The 27,517-nt window shown below is 37.4% G+C and overlaps 1 protein-coding gene across 1 annotated transcript in view; it reads left to right on the forward strand.

Annotated features, from left to right (window-relative positions):
• The first annotated feature begins 347 nt into the window (after positions 1–347).
• UBE2V2 (ubiquitin conjugating enzyme E2 V2) overlaps positions 348–27,517 on the forward strand; it is a 40,696-nt gene continuing 13,526 nt past the window's right edge. The window contains exons 1-2 of the mRNA XM_032421674.1: positions 348–426; positions 26,883–27,031. Coding sequence (XP_032277565.1) covers positions 411–426; positions 26,883–27,031 — 165 coding nt within the window. The 5' untranslated portion in view covers positions 348–410. The remainder of the gene's footprint in view (positions 427–26,882; positions 27,032–27,517) is intronic.

Raw genomic sequence — 27,517 nt, forward strand, 5'->3', positions numbered from 1 at the left:
CACGTGGTTGCCGTATTAGGGATTGCAGCCGCACTGCACATGCCTTTTTTAAAAAATTAAAAAAAAAAAAATTAAAAGAAAATTTTCCCCTCCGCTCCATTGCACATGCCTTTTAACAAATATTTTCTCTTTGCCTTTTTGCTCTACATTAGGATGACAGACTCAACGTGATGTCCCAATGACTTTTCGACTTTTACTTTCCATCAACTGTAGTAGCTTAGGAAGCCGCCCAAACAGCCCCGAGGCCCTGCATACCCTTGGACTAGGTGACCTGAGCGAAAGCCGCCGGGGGCGGAGCCCATGGTGACGCGCGCCGGGACGCCGCAGGGCGGGGGGCGAAGCGGCGCGCTTCCGGAAGTGGCACTGACGTCGCTGTGCGTGCAGGCGGCTGCGTCGGGCTGCAGGAGAAGATGGCGGTCTCCACAGGTCGGTTCCCTGGTTGGGCTGCCTGCTTTCCCACTCCAACCCGGCTTTGCCCCTCCACCTGCTGCAGGCGGCCGGGCACTGACTGTGTGGGAGAATCCAGAGTGCGCCTTCTCGGACACCGGGCTCCCCGTGGAGCGAAGCCCGGGAGCGGGGAGGGGCCGGGCGGGCCGGGCGCCGGCGCCCAGGGCTCGGGGCGGCCGTCGGGGGCGGTGGGTCGTGCTTGCGCGTCGGCCGCGCGTCCTCAGGCTGGGGGCGGGGTGGCTCTAGCGCGGGCGCACTCGCGGGGTCTGGCGGGTTCGGGTCCGATTGCTGAGCGGAAGACGGTGTGGGAGGGAGGGGGGGAGGAGGCCCAAGGTGGGCGGTGTCAACCTCAGGCCAGGAAGGGTTTCAGGGTAAGGGGCGTCATGGATAGAGTGAGGCTTGCGTTCCCTTGGGCTTGCTTTTATATGGGTGGAGGAAGAGAGGACTGAGGAGAAGAGAACTGTTAATCTTTGTAATAACGGAGGAAGGATGACCATTCCTACCTGACTGAATACGTGTTGTCTTTTTATTCATTTAAATGCAAAACGGTAGTGCAAGTAAAATAAAAGCATAGAGCAAGGAAAAGCTAATTGAAGAAGTGGTTTCTCAGGCTGTTCAACTCTTCTCTCGTACTGAGTAAAGTGGTTTCCTGTGAGCACAGACTTTGAAATTAAATATTAACGCTGAGATTTTCGAAGCTTGACCATTTTAAAAAATGTTAAAATGAAAATGTTAAGTTTTACTACTTAAACATATGTTTGATCTTTCATTTTTCCTAGTCATTATTGAAACCAGGTTATAGAACAGTGTGATTTAATAATTCATGCCATCATTGCATGAAAACGAATTTTTAAATCTATATTGTGCTGAAAAATGGAAGGTTGCAGTGTATGTTACTGGAACACCTCAGAATACATTCAACATACATTTTAATGAAAAATTGTGTCTTTTAAGTCTCATCTTTATTTACAGATGTCATAGGTGATGAGATCTTTAACAGTTTTAGCGCTGAGAAATATACTTGAGGTCAGAGCGAACTAGTAAAACAAGGATTATTTCAAAAATGAGGTTTTACTGTTAAGACTTTACTTGCTATTTGAAATCCTGTGTGCTTATGAATGGGCCGTATCTTTTTAAGAACTGTGCTTAGTACCTATGGGTTCTTGAAAATTTAGTTTTGATAGTTATGAGTTACAGTCATTTGATAGTTATTAGTAATTTTGTGGATTGCATTGTTTATTTAAACATGATTTTTTCCCTAACATTATACGTATGAGAAAGTGTGGAAATATTTTGAAAAGATCAAATATTAGATGATATTAATGGCAGATACTTTTTGTTAACTACTTTCAGTCATTTTTAAGGAAGTCAAATATAAATTATAAAGATGTTGCTGATTATTGTCATATTTCCTTATGCATACATCGGATGCTTGTGTTTTCTAGTTTATACTTCAGCATCACAATTGTTACATTTTCACTCTGTTTTTAGATTTATGAAATTTGAAGCCTTAGCATAATTAATAAGGATGTTATTTAGGCATTTGAGCTTTCTTAAACCACTGATATTCATTTTGAAACTATTACTAAAAACTTCCCCTGGTAAATTTCAGTATTCTACTCATTTTATGTGCTTTACATTATTGACAGTATTGTTGAACTGAGAGGGATATGAGTGCAGAAGCAGCTTTGGACTTTTTAAATTATACTTTCTGTTAGCTATATTTTTTTATTCTTTGCTTCTTGGTGGCATGGAAGGGAAACAGTATGTGTATATTGTGAAATAAATGATGTAACTTGAAATTTATTAAAATGAGATGAGCTAGATGGATGTAATAATGTACATGTTTTGGGGTGCCTGGCTGGCTCAGTCTGAGGAACATGGTTTTGATCTCGGGGTCTTGGGTTTGAGCCCCATTTTGGGTGGAGAGATTACAAAAAAAAAAAGAAAACTTTGTAAAAAAGAGAATCATTTAAAAATGTACATAGACAAAGTAATCTTGGATAAAAATAGTTATTTAATAGGACAAAAAGAAGAGACACCTGACAAATATTTTTTGATCTTTTCTAAGGAATTTTATTTTATTTATTTTTTATTTTTTAAAGATTTTATTTATTTGACAGAGAGAGCGAGGGAGGAAACACAAGCAGGGGGAGTGGGAGAGGGAGAAGCAGGCTTCCTGCTGAGCAGGGAGCCCGATGTGGGGCTCGATCCCAGGACCCTGGGATCATGACCTGAGCCTAAGGCTGACACTTAACAACTGAGCCACCGAGGCTCCCCAGGAATTATATTTTAATGTGCATTATCTAAAGGTGCATTACCCTTCCTTTTACTAGAAGAAAAATTGGGGAGAAAAAATTCTAATTAGAATGGGAACTGTTGGTCCTCTTATTTTGCGGATGAGAAAACTGAGGCCTAAAGAAATACAAGATTGTACATAGTGATGGAGTCAAGATTAGAATTTGGGTTTTTTTTTTTGTCCTCAGTTTAATGTTCTTTCTGTTATGAGGAACTGTGAATTTGGAATATTCCTCAAACATGAATCTTACTCCTTTTTATGCTTGAGAGTGACTTTCACACTTTTCTTTCTAGCAGAATCTTTGTTTTGGACTGTTAGATGCTTCTTATGAATGGAAATTGGGCTGTGGTGGAGACCCACTGGCTAGGTTCCCCTTTTCCAAGAGGCAGAGTCACCTTGGGGGGTCAAGAGGATTTCATAGGACATAGCTTAAACACTGCTTTAAGGAATAGAAATTTATTAGTACATTTAGTAACTTTGATTCAAAAATTTAATTAGATCCCAGCACTAAGAAAAGACGTAGATAAAAAAAAGTATGTGCAGTACTTTAAAAAAAATAAATTTTAAATTTTAGAACAGTTTTACAGAGAAGTTGTGAAGATAGTACATAAAGATTGTACATTAGAGTACCTAATGTAGATTTTCTGTCTCAGGATCCCATCTGGGATACATTGTAATGTGAAACATTTTAAAATTTCGTATCACTTAAGTTACACTAGTGTTACCGTGGTGTTCTAGTCTTTGAATGTAGATGATTGTAAAATATCTTTAAGTAATGAGAAGCTCAGGAAAAAATGGAGTATTTTTTCTTTGATAGTGGGTCTGTGTAAGCCATATGGTTGAAAAATGAAACCAAAATAAAACTTACTAATTACTCTCCTCAGAAGTGGGTAGCATTGTGTATATGGGAACAAGAACTAGATTAGCAGTGTTTTAATTCCCCTGCCAGCCCCTGATAGATTACTGTGGCATGATAGGCATGCCACTGGATCTCTTAAGCCTTGCTTTCCCCATCCCTTCTATGAAAAGGTTGGACAACATGAGTTTGTTTTCCCCATCTTCAAGATTAATGAGCAGAATTTGGGAGTAGTAACAGAAAAGATCTACATGTGTAGATCATAACATACAATCTGGGAACTAAACAGTAGGAGAGCCAAATTGCAGTAGTCTAGTACATTTCCCTCTTGAGACTTTTTACCTGGCCTGATAGATTTTTCTGTGTCCCTTAGGAACCTACATACCTTTGATACACGTTTGCTCTTGACAATATGATTAAATAATACAGCCTTACTATACAGGCAGTCATCCCTTTGTACAGTACTACAGAGTGGTAAAAATGACCATTCAAACTGAAACTGTTCAAGGCATTTTTTTAAAAGATTTTATTTTTTTGAGAGAGAGACCAAGAGAGCATGAGTGGGGGGGTGGGCAGGGAGAGAGGGACAAGCAGACTCCCTACTGAGCACAGAACCTGATGGGACTTGATCCCAGGACCCCGAGATCATGACCTGAGCCAAAGTCAGATGCTTAACCAACTGAGCCACCCGGGTGCCCCCAAAGCAGTTTTATTAAGTAAGAAAAATTATTACTCTGTGACCTTTGAAAATGTTTGCTCAGACATTAAAAACTCTTCCTGTGGTTACAAGTGTATAGGAAAATGAAAAAAAAATTGTAAAATAGTATTTGCTTAGTACTCGAAATTAAAGATGAGACATTAAGAATTAGAGTGTTTTATTTTAAAAAAAAACTTGTCAAGAGTAGTTGGAACAATGTTTCCTTTTTCTCATATAATTTAGGATGTGGAGCAAGCATCTTTTCTGTGCTTTGGTGAATTGTCATACTCACAAGTTGGAATCATTTCCAATATTTTATCCTTTGTGCTTTCAGTGTTAGGAAATAATCTGTGACTTTCTTTATTGTGAAGTGTTTTACTTCCTCTGGAACATTGTATCCTTTTCTTAAATTACTTCCCTCATTTACATCCATAAGCTCACATTCACAAAGTTCATGTGGCTGCTCATCTAGAGTCTCCAACACTCTATGGTCAGGTATTTCTTCTATAACTACTTATATTTGATTCACATTTCACTTCAGTGTTACTAGTTTTTGTTTCTTTGCTGCACTTTCAGTTTTCATTTCTTCGCTGTGCTTTGATTGCTTTGATCTTTGTTGGCTAATTTCTTTTATTGGCTATTTTTATAGAATGTCACATGGGTTGGGGTGCCTGGGTGGCTCAGTTAGTTAAGTGTCTGCCTTTGGCTCAGGTCATGATCACAGGGTCCTAGGATTGAGCCCTGCATCGGGCTCCCTGCTCGACCCAGAGTCTGCATCTCCCTCTCCCACTGCATCTCCCTCCCCCCCGCCGTGCTGTCTCTCTCATGCTCTCTTTCTCTCTCTCTCAAATAAATAAAATCTTAAAAAGAAAATAATGAGAATATCACATGGGTTTACTACTGGCAGACAAGGAGGCAACACTACTATAAGCTTTGCTGTCTGTATGTGACTAACAAATGTGCAATGACCCATCACCAACAGATGTGAAGTGATTGGCCACTGGTTACGATGCTCATCTATTTAGTGATTCGTGGACTGGGGAGCTAGCAGCAAAGTTTGTACTTAATGCAGTTACTCACAGTTACTAGGCTGCTAATTGAAGCTTCAGCCATGTTGTTGGGGGACTGGTGTTATTTAAACGATGCTAACTGAAAGTCAGGCAAATGGAAACTGTGGAAAGCAAAGATTATCCTTAGTGGAAACATCCACTTGACAATTATTTGGGGAGCTGTTTGACACAAAATTTCGAAGTGGATACATGAGGCTTGCAGACTAGAATAAATGGAATAAAATTCAGTGTTCAGAAGTTTGTTTCCAATATAGTTGACTTTTTAAAAGAGCTGATTTATAAGTAAATCTTTGAGGTAATATTATAAGGTGGGTCTTCAGGACTGGTGTTTGTGAGTGACTTATTCTTATTTACAAAGTCTCCACTGATTTGTATAAGAGCAGATGTTATGTTCAGTTTAAGTTAGAACTCAGCAAAGTTCCAGACCACAGGAGAGAAATCCTTAAAGCCTGTGTAGGTCTTTACATAAGTTGAAATAGTAGTTCTAAAGGAAAGCGCATTATTGATTATCTAGGCCCTGGGCCAAGTTCATTTTATAGATGAACAATGGAAATATAGATATGAAATGACTTTCACAAGATTATTTAGTTAGATGTTGAGTTCAGAGCTGGTTTCTTGATTTCAAGTTCTTTGATACTACTTTTGTATTACACTGTATTCTATAAACTTTTTGTTTGCTTTTATTTTGTAGGAACCTAACAGTGTGATTTCATAAATAAATGTCATTAAGAATCAAGACAAAACACTTGAAAGAGTGTAATGGCATTATAAGTAATTAAAACTATATGTTCTCTTAAGATGTAAATGATTATGTTGAAAAAATAAAAAAATCTAACAATTAATAGCTAAATCTTGTTACACATTTAAACAAAATTTTTTTTTGTGAGCACAAATTTGGTATTGCGGGCAAATACACATAGTAATTGTTTCCCTTGGTGATTCTTACAATATCTAACATTTTTCCTCTGAGCTTATTTTGGGGATGGGATGAAGAGGTTATTGGTAGTGCTATGAGGTTTATAGAAATTCAGCTCTATCAGAAGTAGGAAGCATAACCTGATGAGTTATCTTAAACATTTCCATATTGCTCATAAAGTTGCCCTTAAGGACACTTAATACTGACTCCCCTTTCCCCCATTCTTCTTACCTACTTCTCCAAGTAGGGTGCCTCTGGACAGGACTGTGTATGTTCATCAGGTAGGAAGAACCTGGTTCCAAGCTTTGTGGGACTGGGAAGACTGGGCAACAGCTATGTAACCTGGGCTCCTTATTCTCCCCAGGGGTTTGAAATGGTTTCTAAAATCCAGGGTCCTGGGGTGCCTGGGTGGCTCAGTTGGTTAAGCGGCTGCCTTCGGCTCAGGTCATGATCCCGGGGTCCTGGGATTGAACCCCGCGTCGGGCTCCCTGCTTATCCCGGCATCTGCTTCTACCTCTGCCCCTCCCCCCACTCGTGTTCTCTTGTTCTCTCTCTCTCTCTTTTTCCCTGTCTCAAATAAATAAATAATCTTAAAAAAAAAAAAAAGATAAAATCCAGGGGTCCTTTGGAAAAAGGCCAGTCTTCTCCATGAGGTCCTTGACTACACCTTTGAGTGATGGTTCACTGAGAAAGCTGAAGCTTCTGGGAGATGGAACTGTAAATAAATACTGAATTTAGTTTCAGGGAGTTACTCTTTTCTACTTAATTTTTTTTTTTTTTTGAAAATCTTTGTTGAGATAGAATTCATGCACCATACAGTTCACCTATGTGTACAATTCATTGTTTTCTGGTATGTTTGCAGATGTGAGCAACCATTAACTACAGTCACCTGAGAACATATTTATTACCTCAAAAACCCTGTATCCTTTAACCCTCACCATCTTATCCCTGTATCGTCCCCTTCCAGCCCCTGCAACCACTAATTTATGTTCTGTCTCTGTAGATTTGCCCATTCTGGACTTTCATATGAATAGAGTCATAGAGTATGTGGTCTTTGGGTCTGACTTCTTTCACTTAGTATAATGTTTTCAGGGTTCATTGATGTTGTAGAATTTATCAGTTCTTATGCATTTCTTTTAATGGCTGAATAATAATATTCTATACACCACATTTGATTTATCCATTCATTGTTGATTTGGATTGTTTCCACTTTTTGGCTATTATGAATAATGCTGCTATAAACATTTGTGTGCCAGTTTCTGTATGGATGTATATTTTCGTTTCCTCTGGTGTGTATCTAGGAGTACAGTGGCTGGGTCATATGGTAATTCTATATTTAATTGAGAAACTGTCAGACTGTTTTCCAAAGGGAGACCATTTTATATTCTCACCAGTAGCTTCTAAGAGTCCTGATTTCTCCACATTTCACAAACTGCCTGACTTTTTGATTTCAGCCTGGTGGGTGTAACATGATACTTCATTGTGTGTGTGTGTGTTTTTTTTTTTTAAAGATTTTATTTATTTATTCATGGGAGACAGAGAGACAGAGAGGTAGAGGTAGAGGGAGAAGCAGGCTCCCTGTGGGACTCCATCCCAGCACCCTGGGATCATGACCTGAGCCGAAAGCAGATGCTTAACCAACTGAGCCACCCAGGCACCCTTCATTGTGGTTTTAATTTGCATTTCCCTGACGACTAATGATGTTGAGCATCTTTTTATGTGCTTATTGGTCATTTGTATATGGTCTTTGGAGAAATGTCTATTCAGATTCTTTGCTTATTTTTAAATTAGGCTATCTTTTGTTGAGTTGTAAGAGTTCTTTATATAGTCTAGATACAACTTCCTTATCATATATATAGTTTGCAAGTATTTTCTCCCATTTTGTAGGTAATCGTTGCACTTTTTTTTTTTAAAGATTTTATTTATTTGACAGACACAGCGGGAGAAGGAACACAAGCAGGGGGAGTGGGAAAGGGAGAAGCAGGCTTCCCGCGGAGCAGGGAGCCCGATGTGGGGCTCGATCCCAGGACTCTGGGATCATGACCTGAGCCGAAGGCAGACGCTTAACGACTGAGCCACCCAGGCGCCCCAATCGTTGCACTTTTTTGATGGTATCCTTGAAACCCAAAAGTCTTAAATTTTGGTTAAGTCCAGTTATCTATTTTTTCCACTTTATTAAGATGCAAAGTATGGCTTTTGGTATGTATTTCATTGTCTCTTTGTTTTAAAAATATCATGTTGACATATGTAAATTATGCACTTGATTTTAGCCAAAGGGGGAGAAGTGATGACATAATGTAACTTCTAATTGATGATCTGATTATGATTGTTTTACATAATTATTGTATGACAGAGGGCTGTAGGAGTCCAAGCTCTCTCTTGCCAGGTATGAGGTTTAACCTTACAGTTAAAGAAGTTAAATAGCCAGATATAAGGCATACTCTAAACAGTTTATGATTTGTAAGTACTGTAATTATGATGTGGATTTTTCAGTTTAGTGACTGGAATGTTATTGAAAAATCTAAACAATGCATAGGTTGGCTTACTATTTGTTATCTATGCTAGTGTCACCTGTTACTTAATTTATCAGTTGTGGCTTACTAAACTATATTGACATAAGTGGTTATTTCCTGAAACACTTAAGTTGTAAAGTTTTTAATTTTCTTAAGTGTTTACCTTACAAGCAGTGATTTGGAGGGATATTTAATTATTTTGCTTAATACGGTTTTCTGACTGCAAGCTAATTGGACTCATAGGAGAGGAGTTATACTCATTTAAATGGTCTCTGTCAGAAGACCTCATATCTTCTAGAGTGTATGCCATTTTTAATTTTACTTAGACATTCATATTAGAGAGGAACCACAGTATATCACAGCTTACCTAACTTTCCTCCACTTCTTAGTTTATTCTAAGGGAAATGTCCTTTCCTAGTTCTAGAATAGACATTGTTGGGGCGCCTGGGTGGCTCAGTCGTTAAGCGTCTGCCTTCAGCTCGGGTCATGATCCCAGGGTCCTGGGATCGAGCCCCACGTCGGGCTCCCTGCTCGGCGTGAAGCCTGCTCCCCCCTCTCCCACTCCCCCTGCTTGTGTTCCCTCTCTCGCTGTGTCTCTCTGTCAAATAAATAAATAAAATCTTAAAAAAAAAAAAAAAAGATAGAATAGACATTGTTAGCTGCTCTCCTGGAGAATAGTAACTTCTGTTACTTTTGTGTTTTCCCTTGGTTTGCCTATCTCACTGAGATATCTATAGAGTATCTGAGCAAAGTCTTCAACAACTTACTTTATTGTGTTTGAATGTTGAATGTATCTGACACCTGAATGTAAGCTTGGGGAAAGGATTCTGTGTTGGTGTTAGAATCAGCAGCACCTGCTACTGGACTGTCGATCGATAAGTGTTGAGAGGAAGATTGAAAGTAAGCACCTGCCATAAATTCACGAAGTGTTTTTTGAGTGCCTCTTGTGTTGCCATCATTATGGTACAGTTTCTATTTAAGTGATTTAGTGAGAAAATAAATGGTTGAAGTAAAATCTAGCTTTCTCTCTTTGTAAATTATGTTTTACACATGAATTCTGTTTTTAGTTTATTTTTCTGAAGTAAAACAGTATTAAAAGATTTTATGTTCAAGTTTATTCATTAAATAAACATATTAAGTTGGTTATTTTCTCCTTATCTAGCTGAGTTAGTATACAGCACATAACTATATGAATGAATTATTCATATAGTTCCAGAATTTTTTGGGAGTATCTAGGGGCTGAGTGGTTTTGGTTGTAACCTAGAGTACCAGTAGCATAATTAATATTCTGTGCATAATGCATCTCCTAAACTGTAGAATTGAGATACTTTACAGATCCTGTATTCCAGAGGTTTTTCCACTTACATTTAAAGGTATAGTACAGATGCTTCAGATGTACAATATTTGATTTGAATTTTGTTTTTTTAGATGTTTTTATTTACCATGTTTAATCAGTTCTTTATTTTTTTAAAGATTTTATTTGAGAGAGAACACGCGTGCGTGTGTGCGAGAGAGCACAAGCGGGGTGGAGGGGCAGAGGGAGAGGGAGAAACAGACCCCCAGCTGAGCAGGGAGCCCTACATGGGGCTCCATCCCAGGACCCCGAGATCATGACCTGAACTGAAGGCAGACATCCAACCGACTGAGCCACCCAGGTGCCCCATATACCAGATTTTAAAGTACAGGGTTCTACAAGCATGTTAACGTGTGTTGTCATTCCTTGATTAAATATTAAGTAGTTATTATAAACTTAAATGTATTGTAGGGGCGCCTGGGTGTCTTAGTTTATTAAGTGCCTGACTGTTGATTTCGGCTCAGGTCATGATCTCAGGGTCCTGGGATTGAGCCCTGCATTGGGCTCTGTGCTCAGCCGGGAGTCGGCTTGAGGAGTCTCTCTCGCTCTCTGCCCCCCCACTTGTGTGTGCACATGTGTGCGCGCTCTCTCTCTAAAATAAAATCTTAAACACAATATAGTGAAATAGTTTTTAATCTCATGCAATTTCTTGAAATATTTTAGAGACAAAAGTTAAAATTGCTATACATGATAAACCATTTCAGCTAAAGAATATATTTTTAATGTATTTTTCTGTGACTTAATGTAAGTATAATTTTTAATATTAAATCAGTGTTTATATTACTGTTTCATACTATTGATGGATATAATTCCATTCTAAAATTTTTTGTAATGTAAGTCATAAGCCTTGATGTCAATAATTCTGTATTAACATTTTTGACATTCTTGATGATAGCATTTAATGTGGGACTGTAATTGCTGGTTTTGAAAAAGCTAGTGGGGTTATAGGCCTAGTTAGAATTGTGGAATGGGTTTTTTTCTGAGTGAAGAACTGTGAATAAGGATTAATGATTCAGTCAGATTTGTTCCTTTGCTGAACGAGTGGTCAGAGCTAATAGGATGATAGGCCTACTTAGCTAGGAATTCCACTGATGGTGTGTGGAAGAGAGTAAGTGTACGTAGTCCAAAATAGAGGGCAGTAAAGTGGTGACACACAATGACTTCATACTTTTCTAAAATATTCTGCTATTAATGACATTGTAAGATAAAAAGGCCTAATGAGTTTAAAGCATCATTTATAGGTTATCTTTGGGTCCATATTGATGAACATTTGAAAACTTCTGATAAATATGACTGATGTGTATGTGTTGTTAATTAGGCCTGTTTTTTCATTTATACACAGTAAATATAATTCGTGTACTTTATTATTTTTTTAAGTTTTCATTTTAATTTCAGTTAGTAAACAGTGTTATATTAGTTTAGGTGTACAATATAGTGATTCAACACTTCATACATCACCTGGTGCTCATCACAAGTGCACTTTTGAATCCTTATTACCTATTTAACCCATTCTCCCACAGACTCCCCTTTGGGAACCATTAGTTCTCTATAAGACTATAAGTTCTTGATTTTTGTCTCTCGTTTTTATTTCCCCTTTGCTTGTTTGTTTCTTAAGTTCCATATAGGAGTGAAATCATATGGTATTTGTCTTTCTCTGATTTACTTATTTTGCTTAGCACTACACTCTAGCTCCATCCGTGTCGTTGCAAATGGCAAGATTTCCTTCCTTTTTTATGGCTAAATAATATTCATTATGTTCCACACACACACACACACACACACACACACACACACACACACACATCTTCTTTATCCATTCATCAGTTGATGGACACTTGAGCTGCTTCCATATTGTAGCTATTATAAATAATGATATTGTAAATATAGAGGTGCATGTATCCTTTTGAATTAGTGTTTTTGTATTCTTTGGGTAAATAACCAGTAGTGTGATTGTGGATCATAGGGGAGTTTTATTTTTCGGTTTTTGAGGAACCTTCATACTGTTTTCCACAGTGGCTGCACCAGTTTGCATTCTCACCAGTGGTGCAAGAGGGTTTTTTCCTCCACAAGCTCATCGACACCTGTTGTTTCTTTTGTTGATTTTAGCCATTCTAAGAGGTGTGAGGTGATATCTCATTGTACATCTGATTTGCATTTCTCTGATGTTAAGTAATGTTGAACATCTTTGTTGGCCATCTGTATGTCTTTGGAGAAAGGTCTATTCATGTCTTCTGCCCATTTTTAAATTGAATTGTTTTTTGGGTGTTCATTATATATTTTGGATGCTAACCCTTTATCAGATATGTCATTTGGAAATACCTTCTCCCATTCCATAGGTTGTCTTTTAGTTTTGTTGATTATTTCCTTCATATGTCTCAATAGTTTGTTTTTGCTTTTATTTCCTTTGCTTCAGGAGACATATTTAGAAAAAAGTTGCTGTGGCCGATGTGAAAAAAGGTACTGCCTTGTTCTCTTTTAGGATTTTTATGGTTGCAGGTTACACATTTAGGTCTTTAATCCATTTTGAATTTATTTTTGTGTAGGATATGAGAAAGTGGTCCAGTTTCTTATGCATGTTGCTGTCCAGTTTTCCCAATACTATTTGTTGAGGAGACTTTTTCTCATTGCATACTCTTTCCCACTTTGTCAAAGATTAATTGACCATATAGTTGTAGGTTTATTTCTGGGTTTTTCATTCTGTTCCATTGATCTATGTGTCTCTTTTTGTACTGTTTTGATTACTACAGCTTTGTAATACACCTTGAAGCCTGGAATTGTGATACCTCCAGTTTTGTTTTTCTCTTTCAAGATTGCTTTGGTTATTCGGGATCTTTTATGGTTCCATACAAATTTTAGAATTGTTTGTTCTAATTCTGTGAAAATTGCTGTTGGTATTTTGCTAAGGATTGCATTAAATGTGTAGATTGCTTTGGGTAGTGTAGACATTTTAACAATATTTTAACAATATTGTTCTTCCAGTCCATGAGCATGGAATATTTTTCCATTTCTTTGTGTTGTCTTGAATTTCTTTCATCAGTATTTTACAGTTTTCAGAATATGGGTCTTTCACTTCTTTGGTTAGGTTTATTCCTAGGTATCTTACTATTCTTGGTGCAGTGGGAAATGAGATTGTTTTCTTAATTTCTCTTTCATCTGCTTCATTATTGATGTATAGAGAGGCAACAGATTTCTGTACATTGATTTTGTATCCTGCAACTTTACTGAATTTGTTTATCAGGTCTAGCAGTGTTTTGGTGGACTTGCTTTCAGGTTTTCTATATAGAGTATCATGTCATCTGCAAATAATGAAAATTTTACTTCTTCTTTACCAATTTGATTGCCTTTTATTTCTTTTTGTAGTCTGATTGCTGTGGCTAGGACTTTCAGTACTGTGTTAAATAACAGTGGTGAGAGTGGATGTCCTTGTCTTGTTCTTGACCTTAGGGGAAAAGCGCTCAGTTTTTCCCCATTAAGGATGATGTTAGCTGTGGGATACAATTCATGTATTTAATTTTATTTTTTTAGAGAGACCGGAGTGGGGGGGAGGGGGAAAGGGAGAATCCGATGTGGGGCTGGATCTACGATCCTGAGATCATGACCTGAGCCAAAATCAAGAGTCAGATGTTTAACCGACTGAGCCACCCAGGCGCCCATAATTCATGTATTTTAAAATGATTTTATATAATGTTTTAAATATGACAGTTACCTGAATGTATGGCAATTGGCCTTTTAAGTTTTTGCATTGCTAAACATTTTTCTCCAGAGTACTTTTTCACCTGCTCTTCTCACCTTTACCTATCTATGGCTAAATAGCAAAATCACTGCAAAACTTAGTGGCTTCAAACAGTGATTCATTCTTTCTCATGATTTTCATTAACAAGGTGGTTCTGCTGGTTTCACGTGATGTTGGGCTGGGCCTGTTGCCCAGGTGCCTTGGTTCAATAAGGATTGGCCATTCTCTGGCCTGTTTGACTTCTTCACATCCTGGTAGTGTGGCTTCCAAGAGAGCTGAAAAGAAGAGAAGCCATCAGGCCTCTGAGAATGCTATTCTCACAACTGCACCAGCATCACTGTACCATATTCTATCAAAATAAGTGGCAAGGCCATCCCAGATTCAAGCAGAGGGGAAATAGCCTCTATCCCTTGATGGGGGAGGGGGCTGTGTCCTGAGGGAGAAGAATTGTTCATAGTTGGCTTTGGAGGCAGTCTATAGACTACTCCTTGTCTTTTGTTCTTAAAGTTTTTTTTTTTTTTTTTTTTTTATTCATTCGAGACACAGAGAGAATATGAGCAGGGGGAGAAGCAGAGGGAAGGGGAGAAGTAGGCCCCCCGCTGAGCAGGGAGCCCGATGCAGGGCTCTATCCCAGGACCCTGGGATCATGACCTGAGCCAAAGGCAGACGCTTAACCATCTGAATCACCCAGGCGCCCCTCCTTGTCTTTTGTTCTTGAGCACAAATTCATAAAGTGGAATTTTAAGTCAAAGCATATGAGTAAAAATTCTTGTTATATTTTGTCAAATTACCTCTTAAGCAAGGTAGAATTGATTTCCAGTTGTGTGTAATTATGTATAAATATACTTTTCTCACAGTTCTACCAGCACTGTGTTTAGCATGTTTTAAATTTTATTTTTTGATGGATGTATAATTTCATCATACTTTAGCTAGCCTGTTTTTTAAAAATTTTCTTGTTTGGCTTATGTTCTTGTTTTATCATTTGTCATGTCTGTGAAATATATATTACCCATTTATTGTCATAAACGTGTGTGAACATTTACTGCTTGTTCAAGGAACTGGTTATTGATATTAGCAGGTTTTAATAATTTAAGAAGTATTGAAATCAACTTGAAAATTTTATACCTTTATTTAGTACTTCTTTGATTTTTCTTTTCAACTTCTTAGGATAGGGTCATGTCCGATCATTCTGAAACAGTCCTCTAGATAAAATGAAGGAAGGTTAAACGGGGAGGAAAATTAGACTACACTTTTCAGTGGTAGAAATAGCAAAGAATTTCTGGCCACCTTTAATGTGCTACAAAGTACAGTGATTCTCAACTATTTTGATTGCAAGTTAATAAAAGAATCATGAATTTTTAGAAGGTAAAGCAGTATAAATTGCAAACACTAAAACTGCATTTTATCTTTGATTTAAAGGCGTTTCAGGAATCATATAGGTAACTTGTTTTTTTTTTTTTCAAAATTGATCTCTGATAGCTTGCTTTCATGGAGTTCAAGAATCCTAAATTTGGAAAAATTGTGGTTCAGGAAGGATTCTGAACCAGAGAATGGAGATGAGGGCAGAGAAAAGGCGAGAGGATTTCTTCTTCCTGTTGCCTCTTCTTTCTCCCTAGTCTGGTGGATTCCCTCCTATAGTAAGCTTTTATGTATTGATCATTGAGATTTGTTGGGATGGACAAAAGGTTGTACATCACTGATGTAGTTTAGTTCCACATTTCACGCTGAAATACGCAAAGTGTAAAAGAAAACACTATTTGCTCAGAGTCACCTGGCTAGTTTCTGGGTAGAGCAAAATATTAATGAAAATTTTGTGTTGCTTCTTCTTGTCTTTAGCACTTCTCATATTCTGATTTCTGTGTCTTGCTCCCCTATTAAACTGTAAGCTGCAAGAGGGCTGGGAGTGTGTCAGTGCTAGATCCCATTTGTGTCACATAGTTTCTAGCTTGTAGTTGATTTTTGATTTTGGTTAATTGGAAGTAAATGAAATTACAGAATTACAATAAAATGAACCACAGTTTTCTTAGTTGAGGCATTTCCTTTGTCTTTCATCACAACTGATGCTATTTTCCTTTTCTTCCTTCCTTATCTATGGAGTTAATGCTTATGGCCCGCCCCCAACCCCACCCCTTGCTGCAGGTAAAGTCTGAGTTTGCAAGTGTACCTGTCCTTTCTGTGTTGAGCCCTGCCTTCCAGGCCATATCTGGCTCTTTGCTCATTCATTCTCAACTGCTATCCCCAAACATTGCCTACCATTCTCTCTCTCTCTGTCTTTTTTTTTTTTTTTTGGTGATGTCCCTCCTTTTTTAAAGAGACTTTAAATGGCAGGAAAAAAGGTCTCTCAAATTCTAGTGAATTATTCTTGCTTCAGGTGTTTTTTGAAGAAATAAAATATTATCAGTACCCTTCCAAGTACTAGGCCTCTTTCTCTTTGCCCAGAGATGACTGCTATCCTGATTTTGGAGTATATTGCACAAACGTCTTTCTACTTTTGCTGCATATGTGTGTACTCTGGAACAGTATAAAGACTTATTTATATATGGCTTTTGAGGGGTTCATTTTTTTTCTTTTTAATTGTGGTAAAATATATATAACATAACATTTACCATCTTAACTGTACAGTTCAGTAAGGTTAAGTATATTCATGTTGTTTGCAACAATCTCCAGAATTTTTTCAACTTTCAAAATAAACCATGTACTCATTAAATAGTGTGCTTTAAAAACTTCAGAATTGATGGATACTTACAGCTCTAATTCTTTTACTGTAATTGCAATAGTCTTGTGTCATTGATTATACCTTGTTAGTCTTAGGTTGTTTCTAAGTTTTCACTATCAGAGATAATGCCTAGTGAGCATTCTTATTCCTGTCTTCCTCTGAGCACTCAAATGAATTTCTTCAGCCCTATGCTTGGATCTTTCTAAATATTACAGTTTGCTCACCAAAGTAGTTGTACTAGTTTATTCTCATGTCAACAGTGAATGAGCTTCTCTTCTCTACATCTTCATCAAATCAAGTATTGTGAGACTTAATGTTTGTCTTTCTGGGGGATAGTTATTATGGTTTTAATTTATGTTTCCCTGATTACTATTGTTGTTAAGCATCTTTTTATATGTTTATTGTTCAGTCCTTTTTCCTGTTCTGTGGAGTTTCTTATTCATAATACTCTTTTCCTTGTCTCTGTATTTTAGATGGTAACATTTTGCCAGTTATGTTACTCGAATCTTCTTTCAGTCTGTGGCTCATCTTTTATCTTTCATTGAACTTGTTTTTTATTTCGTGAAGTTTATCAGTCCTTTGATTTTGCTTTTTTTGTTTTTTTTTTTTTACTTTTAAGAAATCCTTTTCTATATCTCAAGGTCATAAGGATACCTTATATTTTCTTAAAGTTATTATTTTGCTAGAATTAGCAAATCAATTGGCCCAGAATTGATTTTTTATGTATACTGTGAGATAGGGATCTAATTTTTTCCATATAGGTAAAATGTCCTAACACCATTAACTGAAAAGTACATTCTTTTCCTAGTTTTTTCTTTTGGAATAATTTCAGATTTACAGATACGTTACATAAACAGTACAAACAATTCCCATATACCTTCACCCAGATTCATCAAATGTTAATATTTTAACGGTTTTATGTGCACTTGCATATGTGCTTTCTTCCCCCTTCCCTTCCCACACAGACACATTTTTTTCTGAACCATTTGAAAATAAGTGACAGACATATGCTTCTTCACTCCTAAATATGTCTCTATGTGTTTACTAAAACCAGGCATTCTCTTACATTACAACAATGTAATTTTCCAAGATCAGGACATGAACATTGATACAGAACTTCTAACATATAGGCCCTATTCAAATTCTGCCAAATTTCCCACTACTGAGCTTTTTTTTTTTTTTTACATTTGTTATTTAAACTCAATTTAGTTAACATATACTGTATTATTAGTTTTAGGGATAGAATTTAGTGATTCATCAGTTGCATATAACACCCAGTGCTCATTATTTCCCTCCTTAATGCCCCTCACCCAGTAACGTACCCACTCCCTCCCCTCCAGCAACCCTCAGTTTGTTCCCTATAGTTAAGAGTCTCTTATGGTTTGCCTCCTTGTTTGTTTTTATCTTATTTTATTTTTCCTTCCCTTCCCCTCTGTTCCTCTGTTTTGTTTCTTAAATTCCACCTATGAGTGAAATCATATGATAATTGTCCTTCTCTGACTGACTTATTTCGCTTAGCATAATACCCTCTTATTGGTTGTTACCAGTGGCGAGATTCCATTCTTTTTGATGGCTGAGTACTATTCCATTGTACATATATACACCATATTTTCTGTTTATGGAATCTGTTGATGGATATCTGGGCCCTTTCCATAGTTTGGCTATTGTGGACATTGCTGCTCTACACAGTGGGGTGAATATGCCCCTTTGAATCACTATGATTGTATCCTTTGGATAAATACCTAATAGTGAAATTGCTGGGTCTTATGGTAGCTCCATTTTTAACTTTTTGAGGAACCTCCATACTGTTTTCCAGTGGCTGTACCAGTTTGCATTTCCACCAACAGTGTAAGAGGGTTCCCCTTTCTCCACATTCTTTGCCAACATCTGTTGTTTCCTGAATTGTTAATTTTATCCATTCTGATGGGTGTGAGGTGGTATCTCATTGTGGTTTTGATTTGTATTTCCCTGATGCCGAGTGATGTGGAGCATGTTTTCATGTGTCTCTTGGCCATTTATTTGTATGTCTTTGGAGAAATACCCGTTCATGTCTTCTGCCCATTTCTTGATTGGATTATTTGTTCCTTGGGTGTTGAGTTTGATAAGTTCTTTATAGATTTTTGGATACTAACCCTTTGTCTGGTAAGACATTTACAAATATCTTCTCCCATTCCATAGGTTGCCTTTTAGTTTTGTCAACTGTTTCCTTTGCTGTACAAAAGCTTTTTATCTTGATGAAGTCCCAATAGTTCATTTTTGCCTTTGTTTCTCTTGCCTTTGGAGATGTGTCTAACAAGAAGTTGCTGTGGCCAAGGTTTCTGCCTGTGTTCTCTTCTAGGATTTGGGTGGATGCCTGTCTCACATTTAGGTCTTTCATCCATTTTGAGTCTATTTTTGTGTATTGTGTAAGAAAGTGGTCCAGCTTCATTCTTTTGCTTGTGGCTGTCCAGTTTTCCCAACACCATTTGTTGAAGAGACCGTTCTTTTTCCATTGGATATTCATTCCTGCTTTGTTGAAGAGTAGTTGACGATAGAGTTGAGGGTCCATTCTGGGTTCTCTATTCTGTTCCATCGATCTATGTGTCTGTTTTTGTGCCAGTACCGTACTGTCTTGATGATTACAGCTTTGTAATACAGTCCAGGAATTGTTTTACCTCCAGCTTTGGTTTTCTTTTTCAACAATTCCTTTGGCTATTTGGTGTCTTTTCTGGCTCCATACAAATTTTAGGATTATTTGTTCCAGCTCTGTGAAAAATGCTGATGGTATTTTGATAGGGATTGCATTGAATGTGTAGATTGCTGTGGGAAGCATAGATATTTTAAGTGTTTGTTCTTTCAATCCATGAGCATGGAACGTTTTCCCATTTCTTTGTGTCATCCTTAATTTCTTTCATAAGTGTTCTGTAGTTCTCAGAGTACAGATCCACCTTTTTGGTTAGGTTTATTCCTCGGTATTTTTTCATTTTTGGTGCAGTTGTAAATGGGATCGATTCCTTGATTTTTCTTTCTGCTGCTGCTTTCTTAGTACATAGAAATGCAACTGACTTCTGTGTATTGATTTTTATATCCTGTGATTTTGCTGAATTTCTGTATCAGTCTAGCAATTTTTTGGAGTATTTTGGGTTTTCTACATAGAGTATCTGTGAAGAGTGAAAGTTTGACTTCTTTTTTGCTGATTTGGATGCTTTTTATTTTATATTTTTTTGTTGTCTGATTCCTGAGACTAGGACTTCCAGTACTGTTTTGAACAGTGATGAGAGTGGATGTTCCCTGTCATGTTCCTGACCTTAGGGGGAAAGCTCTCAGTTTTTCCCCATTAAGGATGATAGTCGCTGTGGGTCTTTCGTATATGGCCTTTATGATGTTGAGGTATGTTCTCTCTAACCCTACATTGTGGAGTGTTTTTATCAAGAAAGGGTGCTGTATTTTGTCAAATGCTTTTTCTACATCTATTGAGAGGATTATATAGTTCTTATGTTTTCTGTTATTAATGTGGTGTATCACATTGATTGATTTGCAGATGTTGAACCACCCCTGCAGACTGCAGACCAGGAATAAATCCCACTCCTGGTGGTCGTGGTGAATAATCCTTTTGAGGTACTGTTGGATCCTATTAGTTAGTGACTTGGTGAGAATTTTTGCATCCATGTTCATCAGGGATATTGGTCTGTAATTCTCCTTTTTAGTGGGGTCTTTCGTTTTGGGATCAAGGTAATGATGGCTTCATAGAATGAGTTTGGAAGTTTTTCCTCTCATTTCAGTTTTTTTGAACAGTTTTGGAAGAATAGGTATTTTTCTTTAAATGTTTGGTAGGATTTCCGTGGGAAGCAATCTGGCTTGGACTCTTGCTTGTTAGGAGGTTTTTGATTACTGCTTCAATTTCTTTGCTGGTTATGGATCTGTTCAGGTTTTCTGTTCCTTCCTGTTTCAGTTTTGTTAGTTCATATGTTTCTAGGAATGTATGCATTTCTTCCAGATTGCCTAATTTGTTGGCATATAGTTGTTCATAATATTTTCTTATAATTGTTTTTCTTTAGTGTTGGTTGTGATTGCTCTTCTTTCATTTATGATTCTACTGATTTGGGTCCTTTCTGTTTTTTTCTTTTTTTTTTCCAGTAAGTCTGGCTGGGGTATCAATCTTGCTAATTCTGTTAAACACCTTTTAGTTTTGTTTATTTGTTCTGTTCTTTTGGTTTCTATTCCATTGATTTCTGTTCTAATCTTTATTATTTCTCTTTTTCTGGATTTAGGCTTTATTACTCCCCCTGCTTGTGTTCCCTTTCTCGCTGTGTCTCTTTCTGTCAAATAAATAAACAAAATCTATTAAAAAAATATAGGTCTCCTGATACTTTGCTACCTTATGTGTGTTCCTCTACTTTGTGTTTTCATAATTTTGTTTGTCCCATTAAGGAAGATAATGTGAAAATCAGACAAGTATTTGAGTCTTAAATTACTGAAAAATTGTAGAGTATTACTCAGAGAGGTTTTATAAATGCTTTTATTAATACATGATTTTAAGCACCATAAAACCAGAAATTTCATGGACTTCAATTTTAATACTTTCTTTACAGTATTTTTTACATGACAAATTACAGAAATTCTTTGTTTATATGACATATTTCAACAATGGTTTTTAGAAAATACATATTTTAAGTTGTATACATTCTGTAATCTCCCTACTTTTTAAAGAAATTTTCTGGATTTTGGGGTGCCTGGCTGGCTCAGTTGGTGGAACATGTGACTCTTGATATTGGGGTCATGAGTTCAAGCCCCACATTGGGCTTAGAGCTTACTTAAAAAAAAATAAAAATGAGTAAAATTTTCTGGAGCTTGAGATGCAGTATACAGTGATAGAGTGTTGTAGCTGTGTTGGGAAATTTGAGTATTAGTTTTGACCCAGCTGCTAGCTTACCATTGGCTTGAATATGTTACTTCATGTCTTTGGTCTTTGTAAATGTGGATATAGCTGTCCATCATAGCTCAAAAAATTTATTTTATATACAGATAGATGGCTGTATGAGAAAGTAATTTGAAAAATATAAAATGCTATGTTACTTCCCTGGATAGGAATATTTTGCTTTGAGTACACCCAGTCTGTGACATATGGAAAGGTTCTTTTTAAGAAGTTCAGAACAGTATGTGTTTTGTCAGAGTTACTTCCACAGTTGGCCAAGATGTGTCTCTCATCCCCATCAGATTTGCAGGGACTGAGGACAAGTTAGCAGTAGCTAGGGAAAAGAGTTCCATCTGGGACTAGTGGGTTCCAAAGGGGGCATTGGAGAATAATGGCTAAGAGCTTCAACCCTGACTCACTCACTCTCCATATAATTAGATTGAATTTTATGAGATTACTTTTTTTGTTGGTTAAAAAGATGCCTGAATAGTAACAGTTTCATTTTATAAGTTTCAACCTAATAATTTAAGCTTTAATTTTCTTACGTAGTGAAATGGTGATATTATATCAATTTACAAGGTGAGATTTAATGAAGTACTTTCTGTCTGTAAAGCTTTTAGCAAATGTTTGTCTCATAGGAGGAGCTCAATAAATATGTTATCTTTAATCAAGTCAGCTTGTTGGGGGTTTGAGGAGAACTCAGAACTCCCAAAATGGGGCAGAACCAGAGAACTAAAATCACAGGTGGGACTTTTCACGAGTTCCATTTTAACAGTGTGTCTGCTCAGGTTTGTTGCAACCCACACCTAAGAGGGGCCAGGTAAACGGCCTGGCTGCATCCCACAGCACACATGCCCCAGATACTCTCTTCCTTAACCTCATAGGTATTCTGGGTAGTGGGATAAGGGGAAGGGACCCATAGCCAACTTGGGTGTTCTTGAGGACCAGCTAAAGCACATAACACAGAAAAGGTTTATTCCATCCCTACAGGTGTTTTCCTTTAATTTTTGAGTAGGCAGTGATTCCTCTGGTTCGGTCTCCCTACTCCTGCCCCTCAAGCAAGACCAATATTATTCATTGGGGCATTTTAAAATGGCACTTGATAATGTTTGCCATAGAAGTATGTTCATAATTAGGGGAAAAAGGAAGTTACAAAACTATGATTCATGATCTCGTTTTGATAAAATACGGAAATCATATATTGTGTATGCAAAGTAGTAATCTGAAGAGAAGTACACTAAATGGTAACAATAATTATTCCTGAATTTTGGGGACTTTTGTACATCTTAGACTGTTTCCCATCAGCTGGAACTGGAATCCACACTGCCCTCTCTAAAACTGCACTACCTCTCATCTTTTTTTTAGTGTTACTTTAGAACTATTTTAATTTAGATGATTAATTGCAAACTGATAGATTTGCTTTGTTATCGTTTCTCATGTTTGTATGGATAGATTGACAGATTTATTACATTCAGGGTCTTATACTTTTTTCGCTGTAACTTGAAAAAGGTAAAAATTTGTAAATTAAAGTTGGGAAATCTTTTTTCCTAATAAATATGGCATGGCAAGATTTATTCTATTTATTTGGCAGTCTTTATGCCTTTATTTTTAGTATTATGGGAGTTAAAGGCAGGTGATTTGGAATTTGATATCTTTCAGATTTAAAAAGCTGGAAGCATGTTTTATAGGTTGTTTGTGTTAAAGGTTGGTAATATTTTTGCTGTTATCTCTCAGAAGTGCAGGTTACATTGTAATGTACTCAAGAGAAAACTAGATTAGTGGAGAAGCCTGGAGATGGGTTTTTGAATTGGTTTGTCAACTAACAAATAGTTAAGTGACTTTTTGTGATAATTTTCTTTCCTCTAAACTGTTAAGTTTTGGACTCGATGGTCTCTGGTGTTCTTCTGGACCAAAAATTGACAGCATTTTAAAAGTTTCAGCTAGAAAGGGGTAGATTTGTGGGTTACTATTTTTTTCTTTTAACGAAGATCCCAGATTAAGGGAGTAAAATGTTTAAAACTATTAAAAAACAACACACACAGACATATAGGAAAAAGACAAGTAGAACTATAGAAAAAGGCTCGTAGATGGCAGAGATCCAGAAGGCAGTTTATGTAATACTTCAGTTTTCATGGAACAACATCCCCATCTTGTGGCTTTTTTTTTCTTCACAGATATTAGTGGTTGGGTGAAATAAAGCCAGAGTGCTCTAGTCCTGAATTTGAAAATACGGCACAGTGTGTTTTGGTTATTGTTTGTCTTATACTTTAAAAGCAGAGTAGTCTTAGCTGCTATAACTTTTTGAATGTTAGTGTTGTCAGTAATTGATCTGTCAATCTTAGAACTATTTCTCCAAAAAGCTATATAAAGAAAGGGTGAAGGGCGCCTGGGTGGCTCAGTTGGTTAAGCGACTGCCTTCGGCTCAGGTCATGATCCTGGAGTCCCGGGATCGAGTCCCGCATCGGGCTCCCTGCTCGGCAGGGAGTCTGCTTCTCCCTCTGGCCCTCCTCCCTCTCATGCTGTCTCTCATTCTCTCTCTCTCAAATAAATAAATAAAATCTTTAAAAAAAAAAAAAAAAAAAAAGAAAGGGTGAAAAAGTTTAGCAGTAACTAGGTTTATCACTTTTATGGCACTTATGTAAAAAAAAAAAACCCATTAATTTTACATTGTTCACTTTGTAGTTTTGGTGGCCATAAAGGTCACTTGACTGAATTGTTTATAAATAGGAGGCAGCAAAATTCAATGCAAATTTAGAATAATTCTTGGGGAATGACTTCTTAAGGATAAGGGTAATCAAGCTCATTTACGATTACTTTAAAAAACAATTCAGTAGCAATATATTGTAGAGGTCATGACTCTACAGTTATAGGAAAATAGCAATGTTAGGTGAATAGAAACTTACAGCTTAGGATACAATTTCTGGGGTCCTCCCTTCAGGGTTGTACAAAGAGCTTTTCTTCTCACATAGCTTAGATGGAGGTTAATAGAACTTTTATGTAATTCTGTCTAAAAACAAATACTAAAATTACCATCATAGTCAACATTTATTGAGTTTAAGATGGATTACCTTGTCTAATTTCACAGTGATTCCGTGAGGTAGGAACTACTGTTACCTCACTTTTACAGGTGAGAAAACAGAGCTGGGGGGTCACATATCAGTGGTTAGCAGAACTGAACTTGGGCAGTCTGATTCTTAGATCTGTGCCAGAATATGCTGCCTGTGTGGTTTGTTTTTTTTTTTCTCCCCTAAGAAAGGCAGACTGCTACATGCAGCACCTCATTTGGATGTGTCTGGAGTCTTGGAAACTTGACTACCCTACGTTCTCCTACAAATGGATCTAGAGAGCTTGTTTGGAGTTTCTAGCAGGGGAGCACAGCTACTCGTGTACCCTTGACCGAAGAATGGTCCTCCTCTATCGAGGAAGGTCGTCTTCTTCGACCGAGCGCACAGCTTCGGGAGGGACACACATGGAGCGGTGAGGGAGGAAGGGGACACTAGCCTAGCCAGTCAGATCAGCTGAATCAACCTTGGCGATCAATGGGGTGACAGATGTCGCAGCCACATCGCCCTCACATACTGCCTGTGTAGTTTGTACTGCTGTGCAACTTGATGGTTAAAAGTGGCTTTGGTCTAGAAACAGAGGATTTGCCTCTTACAGCTATGTGACTTTGGGTAGGTCACCTAACTTTTTCATATCCTAGTTCCTTTAACTGTAAAATAGGTGCTTTTAGGATTAAATGGGATAATTTGCTTAAAGTAGCACATAATGTATGCTGAACAAGTGGTTATTAGTAATCATAGTAGTTGTAATAAATGACTACTCTTGTTTCTTGTAATTTATGACTGCTCCATATTTCTCTGGCCCCAAATTTTCAAGCATTTTTTTAAATAAAGCACAGTACATAAAATGGCTAGTGTTCTTTATAAGTTACAATATTTATTGCGTTTTTATTGTATGTCCAGAAGGATTACTATGAATTAGTACCAAGAGAGAAGTTACACAAAATGACAGTTTTAGAAGAGATGTCTCTAAAAAAAAAAATGCAAGAGATATCAGTTCTTTCTGTTTCATAATTGTGTGTGTGCATGCATGAGAGAGAGAGAGAGAGTGCAAGCATATGTGTGCAAGCTCCAGAGCCAGAGAGAGAGGCTTCTAGGGGCATTTACATAATTTTTTCAAGACTTACGTGGTCGAACTGGGGGATGTTTGAAACTAGGTGCTGCTGAGAACATGGGAGACCACAGGGTCCATCCTTTGGAAAGGCTAGGCCAATAATTTTGGGAAAGGTTGTGGTCAATTAGAAGAATCATGGTTGGATTCTAGGGGTTGGAGGTCACAGTGGTGGCAAAGACCAGGTTTATTGAGAATGAAAGAGTGAAAACTGTGAAATGCTAGGAGATTCTAGGCAGAGGGGAAGATGTCTGTGTTAAGCTTTTAGATATAGGGGCGCCTGGGTGGCTCAGTCATTAAGCGTCTGCCTTTGGCTCAGGTCATGATCCCAGAGTTCTGGGATCGAGTCCCGCATCCGGCTCCCTGCTCTGGGGGAAGACTGCTTCTCCCTCCCCCACTCCCTCTGCTTGTGTTCCCTCTCTCGCTGTGTCTCTCTCTGTCAAATAAATAAATAAAATCTTAAAAAAAAAAGATTTTAGATATAAAGTAGGGGTAATGAGGTCTAAAGAAGGACAGGTATGAGAAGGGCTAATGGATCAACAGTTGTGCTAGGTTGGGCCCAGAGTTGAAGGGCGGGTCTTAGGAAACTGTTACATCCATGAGGAGAGTTGTTCTTAAATGGAGGAACTCTCCAAGTGATGATTAAGCGCTGTTCTGACATGGAAGAGGTAAGACCCTACTGGTTTGGGGGGAGAAAAGGAAAGGAGACTGACTGGGGACTGTGGATGGGGCTGCTTCAGCATTCTAGAAAAAAATAATACCCTCTAGGGCTTTTTTTTTAAGATGGAACATAATTCTATTCTTTAAAAAGCATTAGAGAGTGTTTGTTAATAAATTTGAGCTTTTATGAACTTTCTGGTCTTTGCCCATTTATTTGATGCATTGTTCTAGGCTTGCAACAGAAATCTCAATTATGGAAAATACTCATTTTATAATGATTTCTTTATGATTGATTTATATCAGGATAACATTGATTAATTAGGAATTTATATACATGTTCTATATTGCAGTAAATATTTGGTACAGTGTTTTCTTTAGTGTTTGCATTTTGAGCAGTTTTTAGATTGAGCATTTTCTGAGCAGAATGCTTAAAGGGAATTTTGCCTTTTTGGGGAAATAATTTATAGAAGTTAATTTGGAAAAAGCTGAATTTGAATATATGCAGCTCTTGTAATTACGGGCTTTTTACATTTACATGACATTCTTTTGTATAGGAGTTAAAGTTCCTCGTAATTTTCGCTTGTTGGAAGAACTTGAAGAAGGACAAAAAGGAGTAGGCGATGGTACGGTTAGCTGGGGCCTTGAAGATGATGAAGATATGACACTTACAAGGTGGACAGGCATGATTATTGGGCCACCAAGGGTCAGTGCTATAAATTATATATTTTTTATTATTTATTGTCATTTTAGAATAAGCATTTTTATAGTATTGATATTAAAATAATTATCACTTCTAACTGAAACAATTCCTCCCTTTTAATTCATTTTGTATACTTTTATTGATGCTTCCTGTGTGTAAGATATAATGCTTGATTTTATGGAGGACTGGGGGGAAAAGATTGATATGGTCGTTGCCGTCAAGGTGTTAGCAGTTTAGTAGAGGAAAAAATAAGTACAAATGACAGACTTTAAATATGGCAGAGAAAGTTCACTACGGGACTTTAGAATATGTTTCTTCTAGCTGGAATAATTGAGGAAGGCTGAACAGTGGAGGAAGTTGCCTTTGGAATGAGCCTTAAAGGACTGACTGGTAGGATTTCAGAAGGTGGTGATGGGGATGGAGAACATTCCAGATAGAGAGGAGAAAAGGTGAGGAAATGGAGGGGTATTTGGGAAGAGCAAACAGTAT

The sequence above is a fragment of the Phoca vitulina genome, unplaced genomic scaffold, assembly GCF_004348235.1.
Source record: "Phoca vitulina isolate PV1807 unplaced genomic scaffold, GSC_HSeal_1.0 scaffold25, whole genome shotgun sequence".
NCBI lineage: Eukaryota > Metazoa > Chordata > Mammalia > Carnivora > Phocidae > Phoca > Phoca vitulina.